This window comes from Apium graveolens, chromosome 2 (assembly GCF_009905375.1).
Source record: "Apium graveolens cultivar Ventura chromosome 2, ASM990537v1, whole genome shotgun sequence".
NCBI lineage: Eukaryota > Viridiplantae > Streptophyta > Magnoliopsida > Apiales > Apiaceae > Apium > Apium graveolens.
Genome location: NC_133648.1, coordinates 125,360,271 through 125,379,211, shown reverse-complemented (window position 1 = coordinate 125,379,211; position 18,941 = coordinate 125,360,271). Strand labels below are relative to the sequence as shown.

The 18,941-nt window shown below is 36.1% G+C and overlaps 1 protein-coding gene and 1 non-coding gene across 2 annotated transcripts; both read left to right on the top strand.

Moving 5' to 3' along the window:
- Nucleotides 1-7,643: 7,643 nt before the first annotated feature.
- LOC141710357 (small nucleolar RNA R71) lies at nt 7,644-7,750 on the top strand. Its single transcript, XR_012570883.1, has one exon. It is a non-coding gene; the product is annotated as a small nucleolar RNA R71 (small nucleolar RNA).
- Nucleotides 7,751-13,753: 6,003 nt separating this feature from the next.
- Nucleotides 13,754-18,186, top strand: LOC141707819 (uncharacterized). Its single transcript, XM_074511190.1, has 3 exons — nt 13,754-14,019; nt 16,176-16,440; nt 17,829-18,186. The coding sequence occupies exons 1-3, from the start codon at nt 13,773-13,775 to the stop codon at nt 18,061-18,063; spliced, it is 747 nt and encodes a 248-aa protein (XP_074367291.1). The 5' UTR covers nt 13,754-13,772; the 3' UTR covers nt 18,064-18,186.
- The last annotated feature ends 755 nt before the right edge of the window (nt 18,187-18,941 follow it).

Genomic DNA, 18,941 nt, shown 5'->3' with positions numbered 1-18,941 from the left:
TATGGATATGATCAACACATCAATTCCTGATTCCCCTTCTTCAACTTTGTTGGGGAAGACAAAATCTAATGCAAGTGAGCATCATCTTTTAGATGATTTGTTGGCTCACTTGCCAATTCTTTCAGGAACTGTTGAATCATCTGTGCCCAAAATATCATCAATCAGCACATAGTCCACAATAGTTTCTATTCCAAGTTCATTTATTTCTACTCTCTCGATGGATATTACTCATCCGTCAAGTAGTGATTGTATCCCGACGGATAAGCTTAACAATGGTTATCCGTCGGATAGCAAAACCACTAACCCAATGGATATTACTCATCCGTCGAGTGTCTCTGCACAGCTTCAAACTTCATTTATTTCTAGTGCAGAAGAATTAGTGGTTGTACATTCACTCTTAGGATTGAGGGCAGAGAGTGCTATGAGTGAGAGTCTAGGTTGCTCCCAGGAAAAGGGAGAGGAAAAGAGTGAAACTATGCAATCCATTTCTTCAGGATTGGCAAAAGAGAGTGAGAGGAGTCCCACCTTAGATGGTGAAGGTGAGGGTGTGAGGGTGGGGGGCCAGGGTGAGACCCTGATGCAACAAAAGAGAGAACACGAGAGAAATGCAGGTACAGGAGCTATAAGGATGGATGTCATTGCTAGTGAGTTAATGAATGTCCAGGATGCAGACAGGGAGGAATTATCTCAGCAACCTCGAGCTGTTATAGATTCCACCTCCTTTGATGCTTAGGCATTTACTCACCCTGTTCCAGCCTATCAACTTTTAGCTGAACAGGACAATGACAATGCAGAAAGGATGCTCAATTTGGCGCATACTACTCAGTCAATGCTAAGAGCTAAGGATGCCATCATAGCTTTGCCTTCTACAGCTGGTGATGTGGATTATGAGACTGGTGGGTCAGCAGATTTCTTTGGTGATGAAGGTGGAGATAGTGAAGAAGAGGCATTGGACATAGGGGGAGAGGTAGGTTCCAGTTCAAGATCAGGCATGCCATCATGGGCATTTTCAAAGCACTGTGATGAGCACTACTTCAAGACAACCCTGATTCAAGTAATCAATCAGACAAATAATGTTCTTCAAACCACTACAAATGCCAACATCAAGAAGCTGCTTCAAGCACATCTTGCTTCTCTGCAACTACAACATATTCAAGGCTTCCAACATGCTAGAGATGTTAACACCATCAAGGGTGATATTGATGAGATGAAGAAGGCCAATTCAGACAAAATGGATTCTAAGCTTCCAGAAGCCACAATGCTTGACATCAAGAGGCAACTAAGGAAAAATTCTGATATTACAACAAAGATAGATGCTTTGGATACAAGAATGTCAGCTATGGAAGATCTAACAGCAATTCATCTTTATCAAGCCCAACAGACAGATTTACTTCAGAAACTGGTGGCTGCTCAAACTTCCTCCTCTACTCAACTTGATGATAACAAAAAGGGGGAGAAAGGACCAAGTGAGGGGGAGAAGCTTCAAATTCAAATCAGTAAAGTAATTGTGCCCACAATTACTTTCACCAAGCCACCAGTAACAAATAGTATAGATCTGATCAACGCAACAACATCCAATTTAAGAGAAGCTGAAAAGGAGCAGTTGAAGCCAATCAACTGGGACAAAATTGATGAGGACATACAAAGGAAGTTTGGGCTAGTAAAGGAGCCAGTAAAGTCAGCCATTCATCACTCTGAAGTCAAACAAATCTTTGTGAATGAAATAAGCATGAACTATCTGGAAAGAGGACAACCATCCTGCATCAAATCTCCAAAGGCTGAAATTATTCTGAAACCAAGGGTAAACTATACAAAATCATCATTAAAGAACCCTTTGGATACAGTGTATGAAACACTTAAACCTGATGAGAAGAAGCTTCTGTCAAGGTCAATTGCCTTCTACAAGGATCCAGCTGATTCAGCTTTAAAGAAAAGAATTGCTAAAGTTTTCAGGATTGGGAAATAAATTTGTGTGGTGGCTGGACATCCTCAATTTGCTCAAGCAAAGAGAGAAAAAAAGGAAAGATTGAAGCAGGAAAAGAAGCAAGCTATTCTAGATGCCAAAAAGGCTAAGCAAAAGAAAGAGCAAGCTGTTATTTTGGCCAAGCTACAAGTTATGAAACCAACTCAACAGATTCCTTCTCAACCATCTGGAATCACTGAATCTCAAGATCCAAAGAAGCAAGTTGAATCAGAACAAAAGAAATCTCCAAGATACAAGGAATTGGCCAAAAGAACCAAAAGGAAACTGGATTTTGTTGATAAGGAATTGGAGGTTCAGTTTTCCAAGGAATCCACTTCAACTACAACTCAAGCATCAAAACCCACTGTGGTATTTGAAGACATCAAGGCGGTGGATCCTTACAGGAACATTCATGGTGAACCTATTGTGCCTAAGGATGAACCAATAGACTGGGAGAGCCTACCAATTCCTGAATTCAATTTGTCAATCCTTAGCAAGCCAAAAAGAACAAAGTCAAGAGCAGTCAAGAAAGTGAAGTTATCACCTCTCAAATCCAAATCTCTAGTCAAAACCCATTCTAATGTCAATAAGGGAGATTACATGTACTTATGTGACATCAAGGAATTCTATGATCTAAATCTCTATCTAGATGAACTAGAAGAAGTGAGAGGGATTGATGCATACAGAAACCTACCTGAAAGGTTAGTTTTCAAGTACAAGGGAGGAAAGGAGATTCAATGGCCACTTCACAGGATCCTTCAAGAAAGCCAAGCTGTACTGATTAAGGTTTATTCATCTTTCAAGAAGAACTTTGGGTTCAATGTAACTGCAAGAAGATTGGTTCTAAAGAAGATTGAAGAACTGAGGAGTTTTAGAGCTAAAGATGCACTCCCAAAGACTTTAATTATCCCTTACACAGGGAGAAGAGTGCATCTAAGGCCCTACTGGCTAATGGAGTTCATGGATGACAAAGGAGTGAGAAGATTCTTCAGATTAGAAGACCAATTAAGCATCTCTAGCAATGAGACTCTCTTGGAGATGCAAGAAAAGCTAAATCTCTCAGAATCTGATGAACTGGAATTCCACAGACAGCTCCAAAATCAGATAGAAGAAAACAACAGAAAGCTTGGAAAGAGATCCAGACCCTCAAGGAACTAAATAAATCTGCTCTGGCTAGAAGAGCACCTTGAAAATGATTGTGAGCTAAACTTTGTATATTTTGTTAATTGAAGCACTTTACAGTCTTATCTATCTAATTTCAAAGTTGTATTTTTAGAGTGTTTTATTATCATCAAGTTTTTCTTAATTTATGGCTACAGTTCCAGTAGACATAAATTGGGGAAGATTGTTGTGTATATGTTGTGAACTTGATGATTTCATTAACAAAACACCTTGGTAGATTTTACTTAGTGAAAAATTATAGCACTCGACGGATAAGGATTATAGTCCTGACAGATGACTCAATATAGTCCCGACGGATGATGATTTATTATCCATCGAGTGAGTAGCTTATGTAACAATAAGTCTGTAGCACATTTCTGCATACACATTGTTTAGATTCTGTAAGTAGTACTCAAGTCATGTTGACTTTAACTAGATATGCAAAATAGGTTGATTAATTGTACATAGATGATGTTTTGTAATCCTGTATAAATGAAATGAAGTCAAGTGCCAGATTACTACCCGACGGATGAACAACAATGCCATTCGATGGATGATCAACTAGACAACCCGACAGATGATCATGAACTCGACGGATGATCATAAACCAGACGGATAAAGAATTCAAACATCTGTTGACAGTGACAACACAGTCACATGCGTCGAGTGTAGGTAAATGGAATGCGGAAGCCTATTCAACTGGGTTTTAGAGAACAAAGAAGCATTGCCATTTCCATGCTATTATGAAGATATTCAAAGATGCTGGAATAGTGTAATGAAGTAGCATAGTATTAGACTTGATAGTTTTTGTTTTATTATCTTGTCTTATTGCTTTGTAATCTTGGTGGTATATAAACCAAGAAGCAGAAAATAGAACAATTAACTGAGATAGAAGGAGAGAAACATTTGTAAGATGTATTCTTAGCATTTCTCTGCATTCTTAGTTGTTCTACATTTGTAAGCAGCTGTGAGCCTTTTGCTACACAGAGTTCTCTCGATATATATTATATATCTCTGGTGGATACATTCAAATCCACCAGAAAGTTTTTAAAGACTTGTGTTTTAAATTACTTGTGTTTTGATTCATTTGAAGTTATTATTCCGCACTCTGCAAATCAATTCACACTGATATATATAATTGAGTTAGAACAATTTTATTTAAGAAAAAGTTTAAAGAATTCCATTCAACCCCCCTTCTGTAATTCTTGTTGAATTGTTAAGGGACTAACAGATCTCTAACTCAAATTCCTGAAGCAAAAGAACCCATCTGATCAATCTAGGCTTCGAGTCCTTCTTCGAGACGAGATAACGAATTGCAGCGTGATCAGTGAAAACTGTCACCTTAGTCCCAAGTAGATAAGATCAAAATTTCTCAAAACCGTAGAAGATAGCCAAAAGTTCTTTCTCCATAGTAGTATAATTTAGTTGAGAACCATTCAGAGTCTTACTTGCGTAGTAGACCACATGAAATATGATTTTCTTTCTCTGCCCAAGAACTGCTCCAATTGCATAGTCACCTGCATCGCATATCATCTCAAAAGGTTCATTTCAGTCAGGTGCAGTTATGACAGGTGCCGTGATTAAACTCTTTTTCAACATCTCAAAAGCGGCAAGGCACTCGTCATCAAACTTGAAAGGGACATCTTTCTCTGGCAAACTGCACAATGGCTTTGAAATCTTAGAGAAGTCCTTGATGAAACGCCTATAGAAACCCGCATGAACAAGAAAACTCACAGAAATAGGTGGAGGAAGATTTTTAATGACCCCCACCTTGGCTTTGTCCACCTCAAGACCCTTACTAGAAACCTTGTGCCCAAGAATAATGCCCTGTTGCACCATAAAGTGACATTTTTCCCAATTGAGAACCAGATTGGTCTTAGCACACCTCTTGAGAACATTTCCAAGATTTTGCAAGCACTCATCAAATGAATCACCAAACACAGAGAAGTCATCCATGAACACCTCCACATTCTGACCAATTATATAAAAAAAGATGGCCATCATGCATCTCTAAAACGTGGCTGGTGCATCACACAGACCAAAAGAAACTCGTCTGAAGGCGAAAGTACGAAAGGGACAAGTGAAGGTAGTCTTCTCCTGATCTTCTAGAGCGATACAAATCTGATTATAACCCGAATAGCCATCCAGCAGACAGTAGTACTCGTGACCAGCCAATTTGTCGAGTATCTGGTCCCTGAAAGGCAGAGGGAAGTGATCCTTCCTAGTGGCCTTGTTCAGCTTCCTGTAGTCCATACAAACTCTCCATCCCGTGACTGTTCGAATATGGATGAGCTCATTTTTCTCATTAGCAACTACTGTGATACCTCCTTTCTTCGGTACACACTGAACTGGACTCACCCAAGAACTGTCAGAAATGGGATAGATAATCCCTACATTCAGCCACTTAAGAATGTCCTTCTTCACTACTTCCTTCATGATCGGAATAAGTCTTCTTTGCTGCTCAACCGTAGGCTTGCTACCTTCCTCTAGCAGAATTTTATGCATGCAATAAGAAGGGCTGATTCCCTTAATATCTGCTATAGTCCAACCAATTACCGATTTGAACTCTCTTATAATCCTCAAGAGTTTTTCCTCATCACTTCCTGAAAGGTCAGATGCAATAATAACACGCAAAGTAGATGTATCACCTAAAAAAGCATACCTCAGATGTTCAGGTAGTGGTTTCAGCTCACAAGTAGGAGCTTCCTCAATAGATGGTTTGAGGCATTTTGGAGAATTATTCAATTCCCCCATTCCAAGAGATTCAAAAGGCATATCAATCTTCCTCTTCCAGGTAGAAGCATTCAGAAATTGCAACTGTTCATCCCCTTCATCATCTTCACTATCAGAATTCCCTAACAAGGCCTTCTCTAAGGCATCAGACCTTAGCAATTAATCAAGTTCTGAAGTAACCACAGAATCAACCAACTCCAGTTTTAAGCACTCCTCATTTTCTGTAGGGAACTTCATGGTATTGAACACATTAAAAGTTACATCCTGATCCAGCACTCGTATGGTGAGCTCACCCTTCTGCACATCTATCAAGGTACAACAAGTCGCCAAGAAAGGTCTTCCCAAAATTATGGGAATCTTCTTATCCTCCTCGAAATAAAGAATTACGAAATCAGCAGGAAAGATGAGTTTATCAACCTTGACCAAGACATCCTTCACAATACCTCGCAGATAAGTAATAGAACGATCGGCCAACTGCAAAGTCATATAAGTCGGTTTTGGATCAGGCAAGTCCAACTGCTTGAAGATTGACAAGGGCATCAGATTGATGCTAGCTCCAAAGTCACATAAGCATCTGTCGAAAGACACTTTTCCAATAGTACATGGAATAGTGAAGCTTCCTGGATCTTTTAGCTTTGGAGGTAACTTCTGTTGCAGCACAACACTGCATTCCTCCGTGAGAGCGACAGTCTCCAAATCATCTAGCTTCACTTTCTGAGAGAGAATACCTTCCATAAACTTTGCGTAACTAGGCATCTGCTCAAGAGCCTCAGCGAAAGGTATGTTGATATAAAGTTTCTTGAACACCTCAAGAAACTTTTCAAATTGCTTATCCAGCTTTTTCTTCTGCAGCCGCTTAGGAAAAGGTGGTGGAGGATAGATCTATTTCTCCCCTGTAATACCCTTAGGAGGAGTGTGCTAAACAGTAGTCTTCCTTGGTTCCACTTCTGTTTCCTGCTGCTCTACTTCTTCTTCAGCCCCAGCTACTTCATTCAAAACTTGAGTTTGGCCGGGATTTGCAACCTTCCCAGACCTCAAAATAATTGCCTTCACCTGCTCCTTAGCTTCCCTCTTTCTTGGTACTTCAGTGTCACTAGGTAGTGTACCAGGTTGACGATTTAAATGGGTATTGGCAATTTGTCCAATTTGATTTTCCAAGGTCTTGATAGAAACAACTTGGCTTTTGCACATAAGCTTCAACTCCTCTAATTCAGATTTTTTATTAGCTTGTTGTAGCTGAAGTTGCTGTCTTGGTTCATATTGCGGTTGCTGAAAACCAGGGGGATTGTACTGCTTTGTTGGGTACTACTGATAAGGCTGTTGAACTGCATTCTGAGTGTTGTTCCAGCTGAAATTAGGATGATTGCGGTTGTTAGGATGATATGTGGCTGGCATAGGGTGTTGCGATCACTGAAAGTTGCTCATGAACTGAGCTGATTCACTAGAAATATCACACTGATCAGTCTCATGGGCACCAACACAAAGCTCACAGACACTAGTGATTTGATTAACTCCATAATTAGCCAAAGTGTCCACTTTCATCGTCAAAGCCTTAAGTTGGGCAACTATAGCAGTTGCTGCATCCAACTCCAGAATTTCTGCTACTTTTCCCTGAGTCAGTCTCTGGGAAGGATTCTGGTATTTATTAGCAGCCATCAGTTCAATCAATTCATAAGCTTCATTATAGCTCTTAGCCCACAAGGATCCTCCTGATGTTGCATCAAGCATGGGTCTAGAAGTAGCACCCAATCCATTATAGAAACAGTTTATAATCATCCAATCAGGCATGCCATGGTGTGGGCACTTCCTTAGCATCTCCGTATATCTATCCCAAGCCTCACACAGAGATTCTCCAGTTTGCTGAGCAAACTGAGTAAGAGCATTCATGATTGCAACAGTCTTTGCCATAGGGAAGAATTTAGTGAGAAACTTTTGAGCAAGATCTTCCCAAGTAGTGATGAATCCTGGTGGTACAAAATATAACTAGCACTTTGCTTTATCCCTCAGAGAGAATGGGAAGAGTCACAGCTTGATAGCATCTTCAATCACACCATTGAACTTGAAAGTGTCATAGATCTCGATGAAATCCCTGATGTGCATGTTGGGGTCTTCTGTAGGAGAAACCCCAAACTGAACTGAGTTCTGTATCATCTGAATCGTGCTTGACTTGATCTCAAAAGTGTTAGCCGAGATGGCTGGTCTGATGATACTCGACTGAATATCATTGATCTTAGCTGAGAATAGTCCATCAGAGCCTTAGGAATTTCTGCTTGATCTCCCATCACTACTAAAGCTGGTTCCTCGACTTTCTTTTCTTCTTCTACCTTCTCTTCGTCCTCAACAACTTCCCTTCGAACCACTACAGCTTCTTCCTCAGCTTGATCCATATTTCTCTTACGAGACCAAGAACGCGTATGCATACACGCACGCTAGAGTACCTTATATAAGACAATGAAACAAATAAGTAACAATGCCCGAGTCACTGAACTTTAACGACCACTGATGAAAAACACATAAACTAAGAATTAACACCAAATTCCCCAACAGCGGCACCAAAAACTTGTTAGTCGCTAAACACGCACTAAAATACACGCAAGTATACACGTTCGCAGGTAATATAGAATATCTTCTTGTTCGTTCCCACAGAGAATCAGTTTTGTAATTTCAGTCAGTGTATCTATACAACAATGGTGTGGTTATTATCCAATGCTAAGACGATTAAAAATTTGAGATTATTTTAGCTAAACTTAAGCTAACAATTATAACTAAGGGAATAAGAATGGTTGAGTTAATATATATGATAAACATGGGATTCTAACTTCATTAAGTATTTCATTCAATAGCCTTTTTGTTCTTAACCTTAGCATGTAATGGTGATGACACTAATCAGATAACACGAAACTGATAAACGCCAACTTACGTTGCACGAATACCATACTACCAGACATCCACAAAAGAGATAGAAGCTGAATAGACACCAATTATATTGAGACCCTATATGTCTACAGAATTTGACAACATAACGGTTTAATGCACAAGTTATCTATCGTGATTACATAGGGAAAGTAAGATGGTTAAAATTACCTACGAATCATGCATACAATAACACATGAACCTATGCTAGCATGGCAAGTTCTAAATCCTTAAATTCACTTTCGCGTTATTAAGAATTAACACGCTATCTTATAAGTTCGCGATGCTCATAAGACGAATAAGCACAACCAATACTTGGTTATCATACAATCACCACATACTAAGGCATCGAAACAAATCAACTAAAGAAATCCATAAATAAATCCGTTAGAATCCCATGATAATGATTAGCCCATTATTGGACTCATCATCAACGTGGGTTCCGATGAAAGCATGGTATAATAAACGTAGTCTTTATACTTAATAAAACCAAGTAAGAAACATAAGTAAAGGTTCAAGAATAAGAAAACTAGCATCCAACATTACAACTTAGACAAAGAATCACAAGAATAAACTAGATCTTCTTCGCCTTGGTTGAATTGTGCTCTCCGGTCTTCTTTTTCTCTTTTTCCTTAGCTTTTGTACGTCTCTTTATAAAAAACGATCTTATTTATATATATAGCAGCCCCATGCAGAGTAGAAGTCTTCTGGATCAAAATCAGAATAGAAACATTTTTTTTTCTCGACCCGGCGCGGCCGCACGCTTCAACAGCGCGGGCGCACTGAACTTCTGATCTTTGGGCACGGCCGCGCGCTATCACAGCGCGGGCGCGCTGACTCCTTGGAGAAACTTTTGACTTCTTCTTTTCCTTGCTGATTTGAGTTGGTTTTCCAAGAGCTTTTATTCCAACCCCATCCTAACACCCAATTAACACTAAAACCATGCTAATTCACCTGATTACCTGTATAATGCTTGAAAATACAAAAACACTATACAACACATTAAAACACCAACAACTTGAGTACAAATACACCAATTCAAAGCTTTACGGAGCGTAATAAAGTGTCATAAATTCCACTCAACAGTAGAATTTGCTTACAACAATAGTTATCACGCCAGTATCGGAATGCCTCCCTACGAAGCTCTTTATGGACGCAAATGTCGATCACCAGTATATTGGGATGATGTTGGAGAACGTTAGATACTTGGACCCGAGTTGATGCAACAAATAAAGGAAGTTGTCGAGGTTATTCAGAAAAGTTTAATTGCAGCGCAGGATCGTCAAAGGAAATATGTAGATCAAGCTAGAAAGGACACGGAATTTGAAGAAGGATATTTAGTATTGTTAAAAGTGTCACCGTGGAAAGGATTGTCCAGGTTCGAAAAGAAGGGAAAGCCGAGTCCTAGATACGTTGGACCTTTTGAAATTTTGAAGCGTGTTGGCAAGGTAGCCTATGAATTGGCGTTACCCCCGCATATAGAGCACATTCATAATGCCTTTCACGTGTCAATGCTTAAGAAATACAACCCAGATTCTAGGCATGTAATCGAGTACGAGCCGATAGAACTTCAGGAAAATTTGTTGTATATAGAGAATCTGATAGAGATTCTAGAAAAGAGAGAGAAAGTGTTAAGGAATAAAGTTGTAAATTTAGTAAAAGTATTATGGAGGAACCCAAGGGTTGAAGAATCAACTTGGGAGTTAGAAAGTGATATGCGAGAAAAGTACCTTCATTTATTTACTTAGGAGATTCTGAGGACAGAATTCTTTTAAGGGGGGCATGATGTAATATCAGGGATATAACGTGTATTATTCTTGTCAATGAATAATTATTATGTGATTATTATATGAATTTTGGTGAATTATTTGTTAATTGGCATCTGTGTTTGGATGCTTATATATGGTAAAATTTGAGTATTTTAATTTTTATATGTCCAAAATAAAGTACAGATAATTTTGATTTTTTTTCTATTAATTTATATGTTATTATATGATTTAAAAAGGATTTATAGATTTAATAAATTATTTTTTCGAGTAATTATAAATTATTTTGTATAACCGGTAATCGTCCGACTTCAATCGTTTTTACGTGTTCACAACCCGGAAGTATCGGGAAAACTTCTTTTTAACCTAATTTGATTATTACGAGCATTTTTCATGTTTTGACTTTTTCGATCAGGGGTACGGTTTTACCTGTGCTATTTCAGCGCAAATTTTTCGATACAATATTCGTTCGGTAAATCGATAAAACCCGTATTTTCAAGAAACATGATATTTTGATTAAACTATTGTATTATCTTCTCGTAATTCCTGTAACCAAAGCGCTGAGACCAAGACCGTATTTACAAAAAGCCTGGTTTTGATAATTATCCCAAACCGGTACCGAATTGGATCGGTTTTATTAATACTTAATGATTAAGTATTCTATTTTTATATTCGATATGATCCAACGGGGTACCAATATTCCGTATATATAAATAACCCTTACCGTATTTTATTTTGTATAGATAATCATTAACAAATAGTAAAATTATATAATTTTCAGAAAAAAACTATGATATTCATAGTGTTCTTCAAGATCAAACCTAAAAACGAATGTGTTATCGAACTCGAAATCAAGCGTGTGAGTAACATAATTGAAGCTTGTGAAGAGTACTTTCAGATTCTACAACTTGTTTTACTGTAAAAATCAAAGGTATTTTTCTATATTTTATTTAAATTCGAATTAATTATGATTAAAATATGATTTTTTGATTTTAATGTTTATTGTGTGATTGGATGATTGTATGTTGCAGAAAATTTGATTCTGGTCATTTTGGTATATCATATGTTGAATTTGGAGTTCAATAACACATAGAAATTTGTGTTTGATTCTCTAATTCAAGAATTAGGGTTTATATATAACTATTAATGTTCTTAATTGATTTTTGGGCGTTTTTGATTTAAGGGTTATCAGTCGAATTAGTTTATACCATTAAATAGATCGTTTAACAAGCAATCGATTGGTATAAGTCTCTTGAACAGAGAATTCATGTTTTATGCTCAACGGAAAAAGTCGAGCTCGTCGGTTTTTAGGTCGATTTGGCCGGAGTTCGTGTTCCAGAGGTTATCTGTATTTGAAAGGCATATGTCATAGCCTATTTGTTTATTCGAGGATTTAACTCAACTCAAATAAGAATGTAACAAGTAAATAGTGGATCTATCATCAAACAGATCTCACAAAGTAACATATGTCAAAGGATTCAGAAACAATGTTCATCTACAGACTTGAGGAATTACTTCACTGGAAGAATTTCAAGAAATTGATCAAGCCTCAGTGACATAAATCAAGATTCAGGATTTAATCAAGTGACAGAGATCTTGTCAGGGTATCAAATAATTACAGGGATTTAATCTGAAGAAAATCAAGTTATCAAAGTCAAGACATGAAGAAACGTCACGAAATTTAGTCACTCATGAACCAGACAGTACATCGAGTGTCAACATTGAAGTGGTGGAATTGATTCATAATTTTCAGTGATTTTCAGAAAATTTTCAGAAGAGTGGTTGTTGTTCAGGAGTAGTATTAATTTTCTATTAATTAATTAAGTCATATAATTTAATTAAGAAAATAAATTATATCTGCAAATATTAATTTATTGATTAATTAAATTAATTGATTAATTAATTCTTAATTAATATTATGAATTTTCAGAATTGATTTTGAATTTATATTCAATATTAATTCAGCATGACAATCAATTGAACCAGTATGATAATCAATTGTCATACCGAAAGTCATACTAGTTCAAATGGATTGTCATACTGAAAGTTCTACCAGCTATGGGATTGTCTTGCTAGTTCAAATGATTGTCTCACCGATTGTCTTGCTAGTACAAGTGATTGCCTTGCTAGTTCAACAGATTGTCATGCCGATTGTCTTGCTAGTTCAACAGATTGTCTCACCGATTATCTTGCCAGTTCATTTGATCTCTGTTGATTGAATTATTAAAAGACAATAGCAACATACATTCAAGACAACATATTAAATCAATCTTCAACTACTCAAGAACATAAGCAGCAGCCGCAGAAAACAAAAACACAACATTTCATCTCTTCACTGCTGCAATTCAAGTTCATATATTTCTAGCAATTAAAGTTAAATCTAAACCACTAGAAATCATTCTCTTGTTCTTGTGTAACTATCTAGCAGATCAAAATCCCTAGAACTTAATCTCAAATTGCTTCTAGCATTTGATCTTTTTATTGCAAAAATAGAAAAAGTTCATGTCGAATTTATTCTAGATTTGTGATAATTTATTTGAGATTAATCCCTTGTAAACGATACCGTTGTTCTAACAACTTTCAAGTTTAATAATAGTTTTATTTAACTTGAATTTGGTTTCATTTTTTTTATTCCGCATTAAATTCGATTAAACGGTAAAAATTCCAAACACATCTGGGAAACTATTGAGGTGATTAACGAAGGCACAGAGGAAGGTAGGGAGAACAAATTAGAGATCCTAACCTCTGAGTATGAACATTTTAAATCCAATCCAGGAGAAGGAATTATTGAAGTGTTTGAGTGGTACAATGCATTGATCAACAACCTGAACATAAATGAAAAATATTATTCAATCAGGGAGGTCAACAAAAAGTTCCTTTTAACACTGCCAACTCATCTTGAACATAGAATCACTGCCATTTTGAAAAGTTCCTTGTTCGATTCTCGCCAACAACATTTTTTTATTATAATAGATACATGGACAAATCCGTCATTTTACTGAGATTAAATCTCACTTATATTATCCACTTATTCTATTATATATAGAAGGGATTGACACGAGACAGTAAAAATTGAATAAAAGTTAAAGTTAAATAAAAGATTCTTACCAATAACATTTTTTTTCATTACAGTAGATATATGGGCAAATTCGTCATTTCAGTGGGATTAAAAAATCTTACTAAATAAATATCAAAGTTGTACTGTTACAACCAATCACGAAGAAAGAAGTCTATTGATGGCGAGCTCATCCTCCGACGATTTTTCAGTATTTGTATTAGCATCTGATTTGGGCGTAGACGCTCGTCCTTTCTTACAAGACAACTGGCACGATTGCCCTTCTTATTTAGATGATAATGATGATAATTCTCCTGATGATCTTCAATATTTTGCTGATCTCGATTCCTTGCAATTCTTAACTCTCCAACCTGGTTTCGATAAATCTGGCAATCGTATCTTTCGTATTGTGGGCAAGTACTTCCCCGGTAATCTTACTCATTCCTCTCATACTGTATGTCAACTGTTTTTTTATTAATTTAACTGCTTGCTAATTGCAATTATGGATTAGTTGATGATTCGCGATATATAGGTGTAAGTGAATTGTGATTATATGGAAATTGAGGGTTGTAGCAACAGCTTCAATTTGAGTGTTCGTAGTAAGTTTAGCTGGTGTTGTGCTTGCTCGTCAAATGGCTTAGTTAATGACAATTATGTTAACGTTTGTAGCTACAACGGGAGTGTTAATGGCTTAATTTATGAGAATTATGTTAACTTTTGTAGCTAGAACGGGAGTGTTTTTTGTGTATTAAGGTCGAAACGCAACACCGATGGTCTTTTTGGGAACTTGGATTTCATTTGAAATTCTCGATTTGATCAAATTACATGTGTTTGGATAACTTTAAGAATTAGGATGTGGAAATTTGGATTTCATTGAAATCCAAAACATTTATCTATTTGTGTATATACGAGAATTTGAAATGACAACTCAATTCATGTCATTAGAAATCCACTATTTGAATTACATGTTCTTACTTCCCTAACACTATCTAAATGTATTTTTGCCTTGTTTTTTTACCTCTGCATGTATCATCAGTGTTTCCTAAATGTGCGCAGACCCCTGCTCTAAAAGAGTCAATATGCTGTTTCTCGTACAGAGACCTCCAACTAAAATGGGAAGAGAATCCAAGATGTAAAACAGTATCGGAAAATCAATAATAAAAATACACAGTAAAAATTGAATAAAAGTTAAAGTTAAACAAAAGATTAAGAGATAAGAAACATGTAAATAACTATATATAAAATGACGAGACAATAGCTATACACACATATATAATCGGGCGGGAAAAAGTCTAAAGCATAATACACTATCAAATCCCTCAAATCCCTGATCCATTACTCGCTACTATACTACTACCTTCGTCCCCCTCATTTCTTTACAGTTTTTTCACATGTTTGACACGCATTTTAAGGAAACTATAAAGTATATTTCTGTAATTTATTTTTAAAATTTTCTTTTTTTGTATAAAAGTTTGAACATTATATTTTTTTTAGAAGAAAAAAAAATTAAAAAAAACTATGCAACTACATTTAATAAGAGCATTAAAGTGCGTGACGAGCCCCCGTCCCCCAATGTAAAGAATTGAGGGGGACGGAGGGAGTATCTCTTTTCCAACAGTAGGGTCGACTATTTCAATCCGATGATGTCATGAACTCCTATTACGAGCGATAATATCTACCTCCCAGCTCGTTCCAAATTGCATCTGCACCGGTCAACATGTATAAATAACTGAGTTGACTAGATGATGATGCGGCCCGGATAATGCCCAATATTAAAAATGTGAATACAGGGCAAACATGTATACGGTGTCCCCCGCTTTGCACCCGATCTGCACACTATCCATATATCCATATTATACTTATTTATACCTATTAACATAATTTTAAAATTATAATCTATAATATTTCAGATTTAAAAATTTATTCAAAATGTTTTTAATGTACAAAAATAGGTATACTGTCAAGTACAAATTGTAAACATATATTTATCATATTAGCAAAAATGTTTTTCATATAAATATAATAATAATAAATATTTATAATTAAATTTAAAAAGTTATTGAATATTACCTGTTACTGGCCGCATCCACATCCACATGGATATCATTACCCGCTAGTATAATGGACTTGAAGCGTGTAATTATTTTAGGTGCTTTCCACTTTACCATCCGTCTTGATGCGATGAGTGATATCTTCCTCAATGTGTTTTCAATTGTCTGTTCTTTTCTCGAGTAATTTCTTTTTATAAGACTGAATTAGATTGTCAACTCATGTAAACAGTCAAGCCTGCTTCTCTGTAGAATGAACTTCCCCCATTATTATTCATATGAAGGGAATTTGTAAAGTGAGAATTTATGCGACAACCCCGCACACCTAGAATAATATTTTGTCACTCACTCCTTTATATACTTAAGGCACTACATCGTAAGCAATGAGTATACTTCATCAAGTTTAAAGTGGTTTTTGGCTTCTTTTTCAGAAGCGGAGATAATTCGTTTAATTACACGTACGGGTTTCCTATCTCTAAATTCAATTTCCATAACTAATTTTTTGACAAAAAGCTTTTTGGATTATTTATTTCCAGCCCCAGTTATCGATGCTGAACGGCTAAAGAAGTATGTAGTGCATAAAATCTCCAATGAGATGCCAGAAGGTCCATTTTGCATTGTTTACATGCATACCACTGTACAAAAGGAAGACAATTCTCCTGGTATGAATACCTTGAGGTGGATATATGAAGAGCTTACTTCAGACATTAAGGATAGACTTCAGGTTGTCTACTTCATTCATCCTGGGCTGCGCTCCAGACTCGTGTTTGCTACTCTTGGCCGGCTTCTTTTGAGTGGAGGGTAAGTATATATTACTCTAATCTATCTGGTATCTGCATCTAGTACCTAAGATAACTTTTATCCAATTACTTCTGAATCTCTTTCAGTGCTCATAAAATTTTTGTAATAATGAGGTTTCATAATTATAATAGTGATTTATTAGCACTCACTCTATAAGTCTAGAGGATTAATTTTCTGGCACTTTTTAATTCTGTTTCATTAGCAAGTAGGTCTGCGGAATCTTGTTTCTTGGAGGCTAATATAGAGCTGGCTCTAATGTAAGGATGACTAAGCTACCGTTTAGAGTTTCACACATTTTAGGGCCGCAAAAACAATTTATACAATAATATGTACTTTGTTTAACAAAAAAAGAAAATTTAAGCATATCAGAATTTATATAACTGAAAGTATGTTAATAGATCATATCAGTTAAACGATCATATCAGTTAAACGTTATTTCCAAACTGCGGTTTTTACTTTTTTGTAAATTAGTCGCAATAAATTAAGGTTTTCGTTGTTTTAAATATGATAAAGATATATAAATTAATACCATTTAGTAATAAATCAATTCAAGTAATGTACAATTTTATTTTAATTTTTTTAAACTAAAATTGTATTAGTAAAAGTTTGAATTTATGTTATATTATGAGGGCCCGTCATTGAAATTTGACTTGGGGCCATATGTTGAGCAGACACAACCCTGGGTTCATTATAAAGTCATCAATAGGAAAGTAGTCAAGGATCATGTAAGTTAATGTATTTTGACTGCATTAACATATCATCGGCATACGGGACTGAGGGATAATCTTAAGTCTTCTGAAATATAGCCCCAAAGCAATATCATGGTGTTCTAATCTTCTTTCTTTAATTATATCTATACTTGAAAGAAGACGTGTACCTCATTGAATCCAATAGACAACTGCATGCATATTTTTCTGGGAAACTTCTAGAATTAACTTGTACCCGAACAACGGCGATTGTGATGAATTTGATAATCATAGACTGTTCTATTTTCTTTGTTTTTAATTCTACCGCCACCAGTATGATATAACAATTATCGGATCCTACGAATTTAATTTGCCAACATTTGACATGTTCAACGAGCGGAAGAGCAGCATTAGGGTCATGGGGCCGCTGCCTCAAGACATTTGTACAAGTGCTACATATGTTTTTAATGGATATGCCATTTATTTTTTATTTTAAGTATTATTATAACAATTTATATGCACAATTTTTGGTTGATCTCCAGTAAACAATATTTCACATATTACAGTTTTTAGTAAGTGTATTTGGCACGATATTTTTCAATTTTTGGCTACGCCACTACCAGTTAATTAAATATACTTCAAATTCTCGTCCTGACATACTGACGCTGAGATTGTTTTCTTTTTAATTTTTTGCACTATAAGCTTGTATTGGAAGATAAAATATATCAGCCGCTTGGAATATCTATGGGAAGATGTGAAAAAAGGAGATGTTGATATTCCACAATTTGTGCAAGACCATGACAAGATTCTAGAGAACAGGCCGCTCACAGATTACGGGATAGAACCGGATCCCCTCCACTTGACTGCAATTCCTTCTGCAGGCTATCCAATTGGAAGATTTGAAGATAGATGGTCTTCCAGAGAATACATGTCTTAGTGTTTCCAAGCTCTGTCTACAATAAGGTGACTTTTTACCAGTTGTGAAAGCGAAGTGCATATTTTTTGAGTCTAAACACAATTTGAAAGTATTAATTTAAAAAAGAAAGAATTACAATCTTCATGTCTGTGTGCATGATCCTTTGTCGCTGTTTTTTTTTATGAAATTTGCTTGACCTACACAGGTTTGAATCTACTCAGTAAAGAGAAACAAAAGGTTTAAATCAAGATCATCTACTCATTGAACTATATACCTTTTCTAATCATGTCCAGATAAAAAAAAAATAATAAAAAATTACCATTAGGTCAAGGTAACTGTGCATTAGCTCCTTTGTGCTAATGGAAATTCTTGATAATATGAGTATGTCTTTTCGAGTTTTCGATATTACCCAAAGCTAGGACCCTTTCGATGGTCTAAACATGCAATTGTTTTAATGGCCCTCCACGGTAAATGAGTAGTGCTCAGATTTGATAAACGTTTGGCTTGTGTTTTTGTTTTTATTGAAAACGAGCTGGGTACAATTGATATAAACGCAATAAGAGTTTAGTACATTCGAATTTCCAAGCTGAATTGGAACTTTAGCTAGGTAGAATATTGTGGTAAAATTTCATTGTCATATATAAACTTGACTTAGTGGTCTGAATGGTCACAACATATTGTATTGTAATTAAATTTGTACAGGGCAAAAGTGAACAACTGCATGTCGATGGATTGAGCAGAGACGACATGCATTTAATAGCAGTACACGTACATAGTAGCAAAAGACCGGAAGAGTATTTATACAGATGTAGGTGTTAAATTGATGAGGAGACAATCAACTGATGAAGTATCTACTTGCAGTTGCATTGATTCATTTTCAGTACATTAGGCCATGGCCC

Bases quoted from the DNA above. Each gene is read 5' to 3' on its own strand.
- LOC141707819 (XM_074511190.1), top strand. From the start codon at position 13,773: ATGGCGAGCTCATCCTCCGACGATTTTTCAGTATTTGTATTAGCATCT. The intron at 14,020-16,175 runs GTAATCTTACTC...ATTTATTTCCAG, and splicing joins TGTGGGCAAGTACTTCCCCG to CCCCAGTTATCGATGCTGAA. The intron at 16,441-17,828 runs GTAAGTATATAT...TTGCACTATAAG, and splicing joins CGGCTTCTTTTGAGTGGAGG to CTTGTATTGGAAGATAAAAT.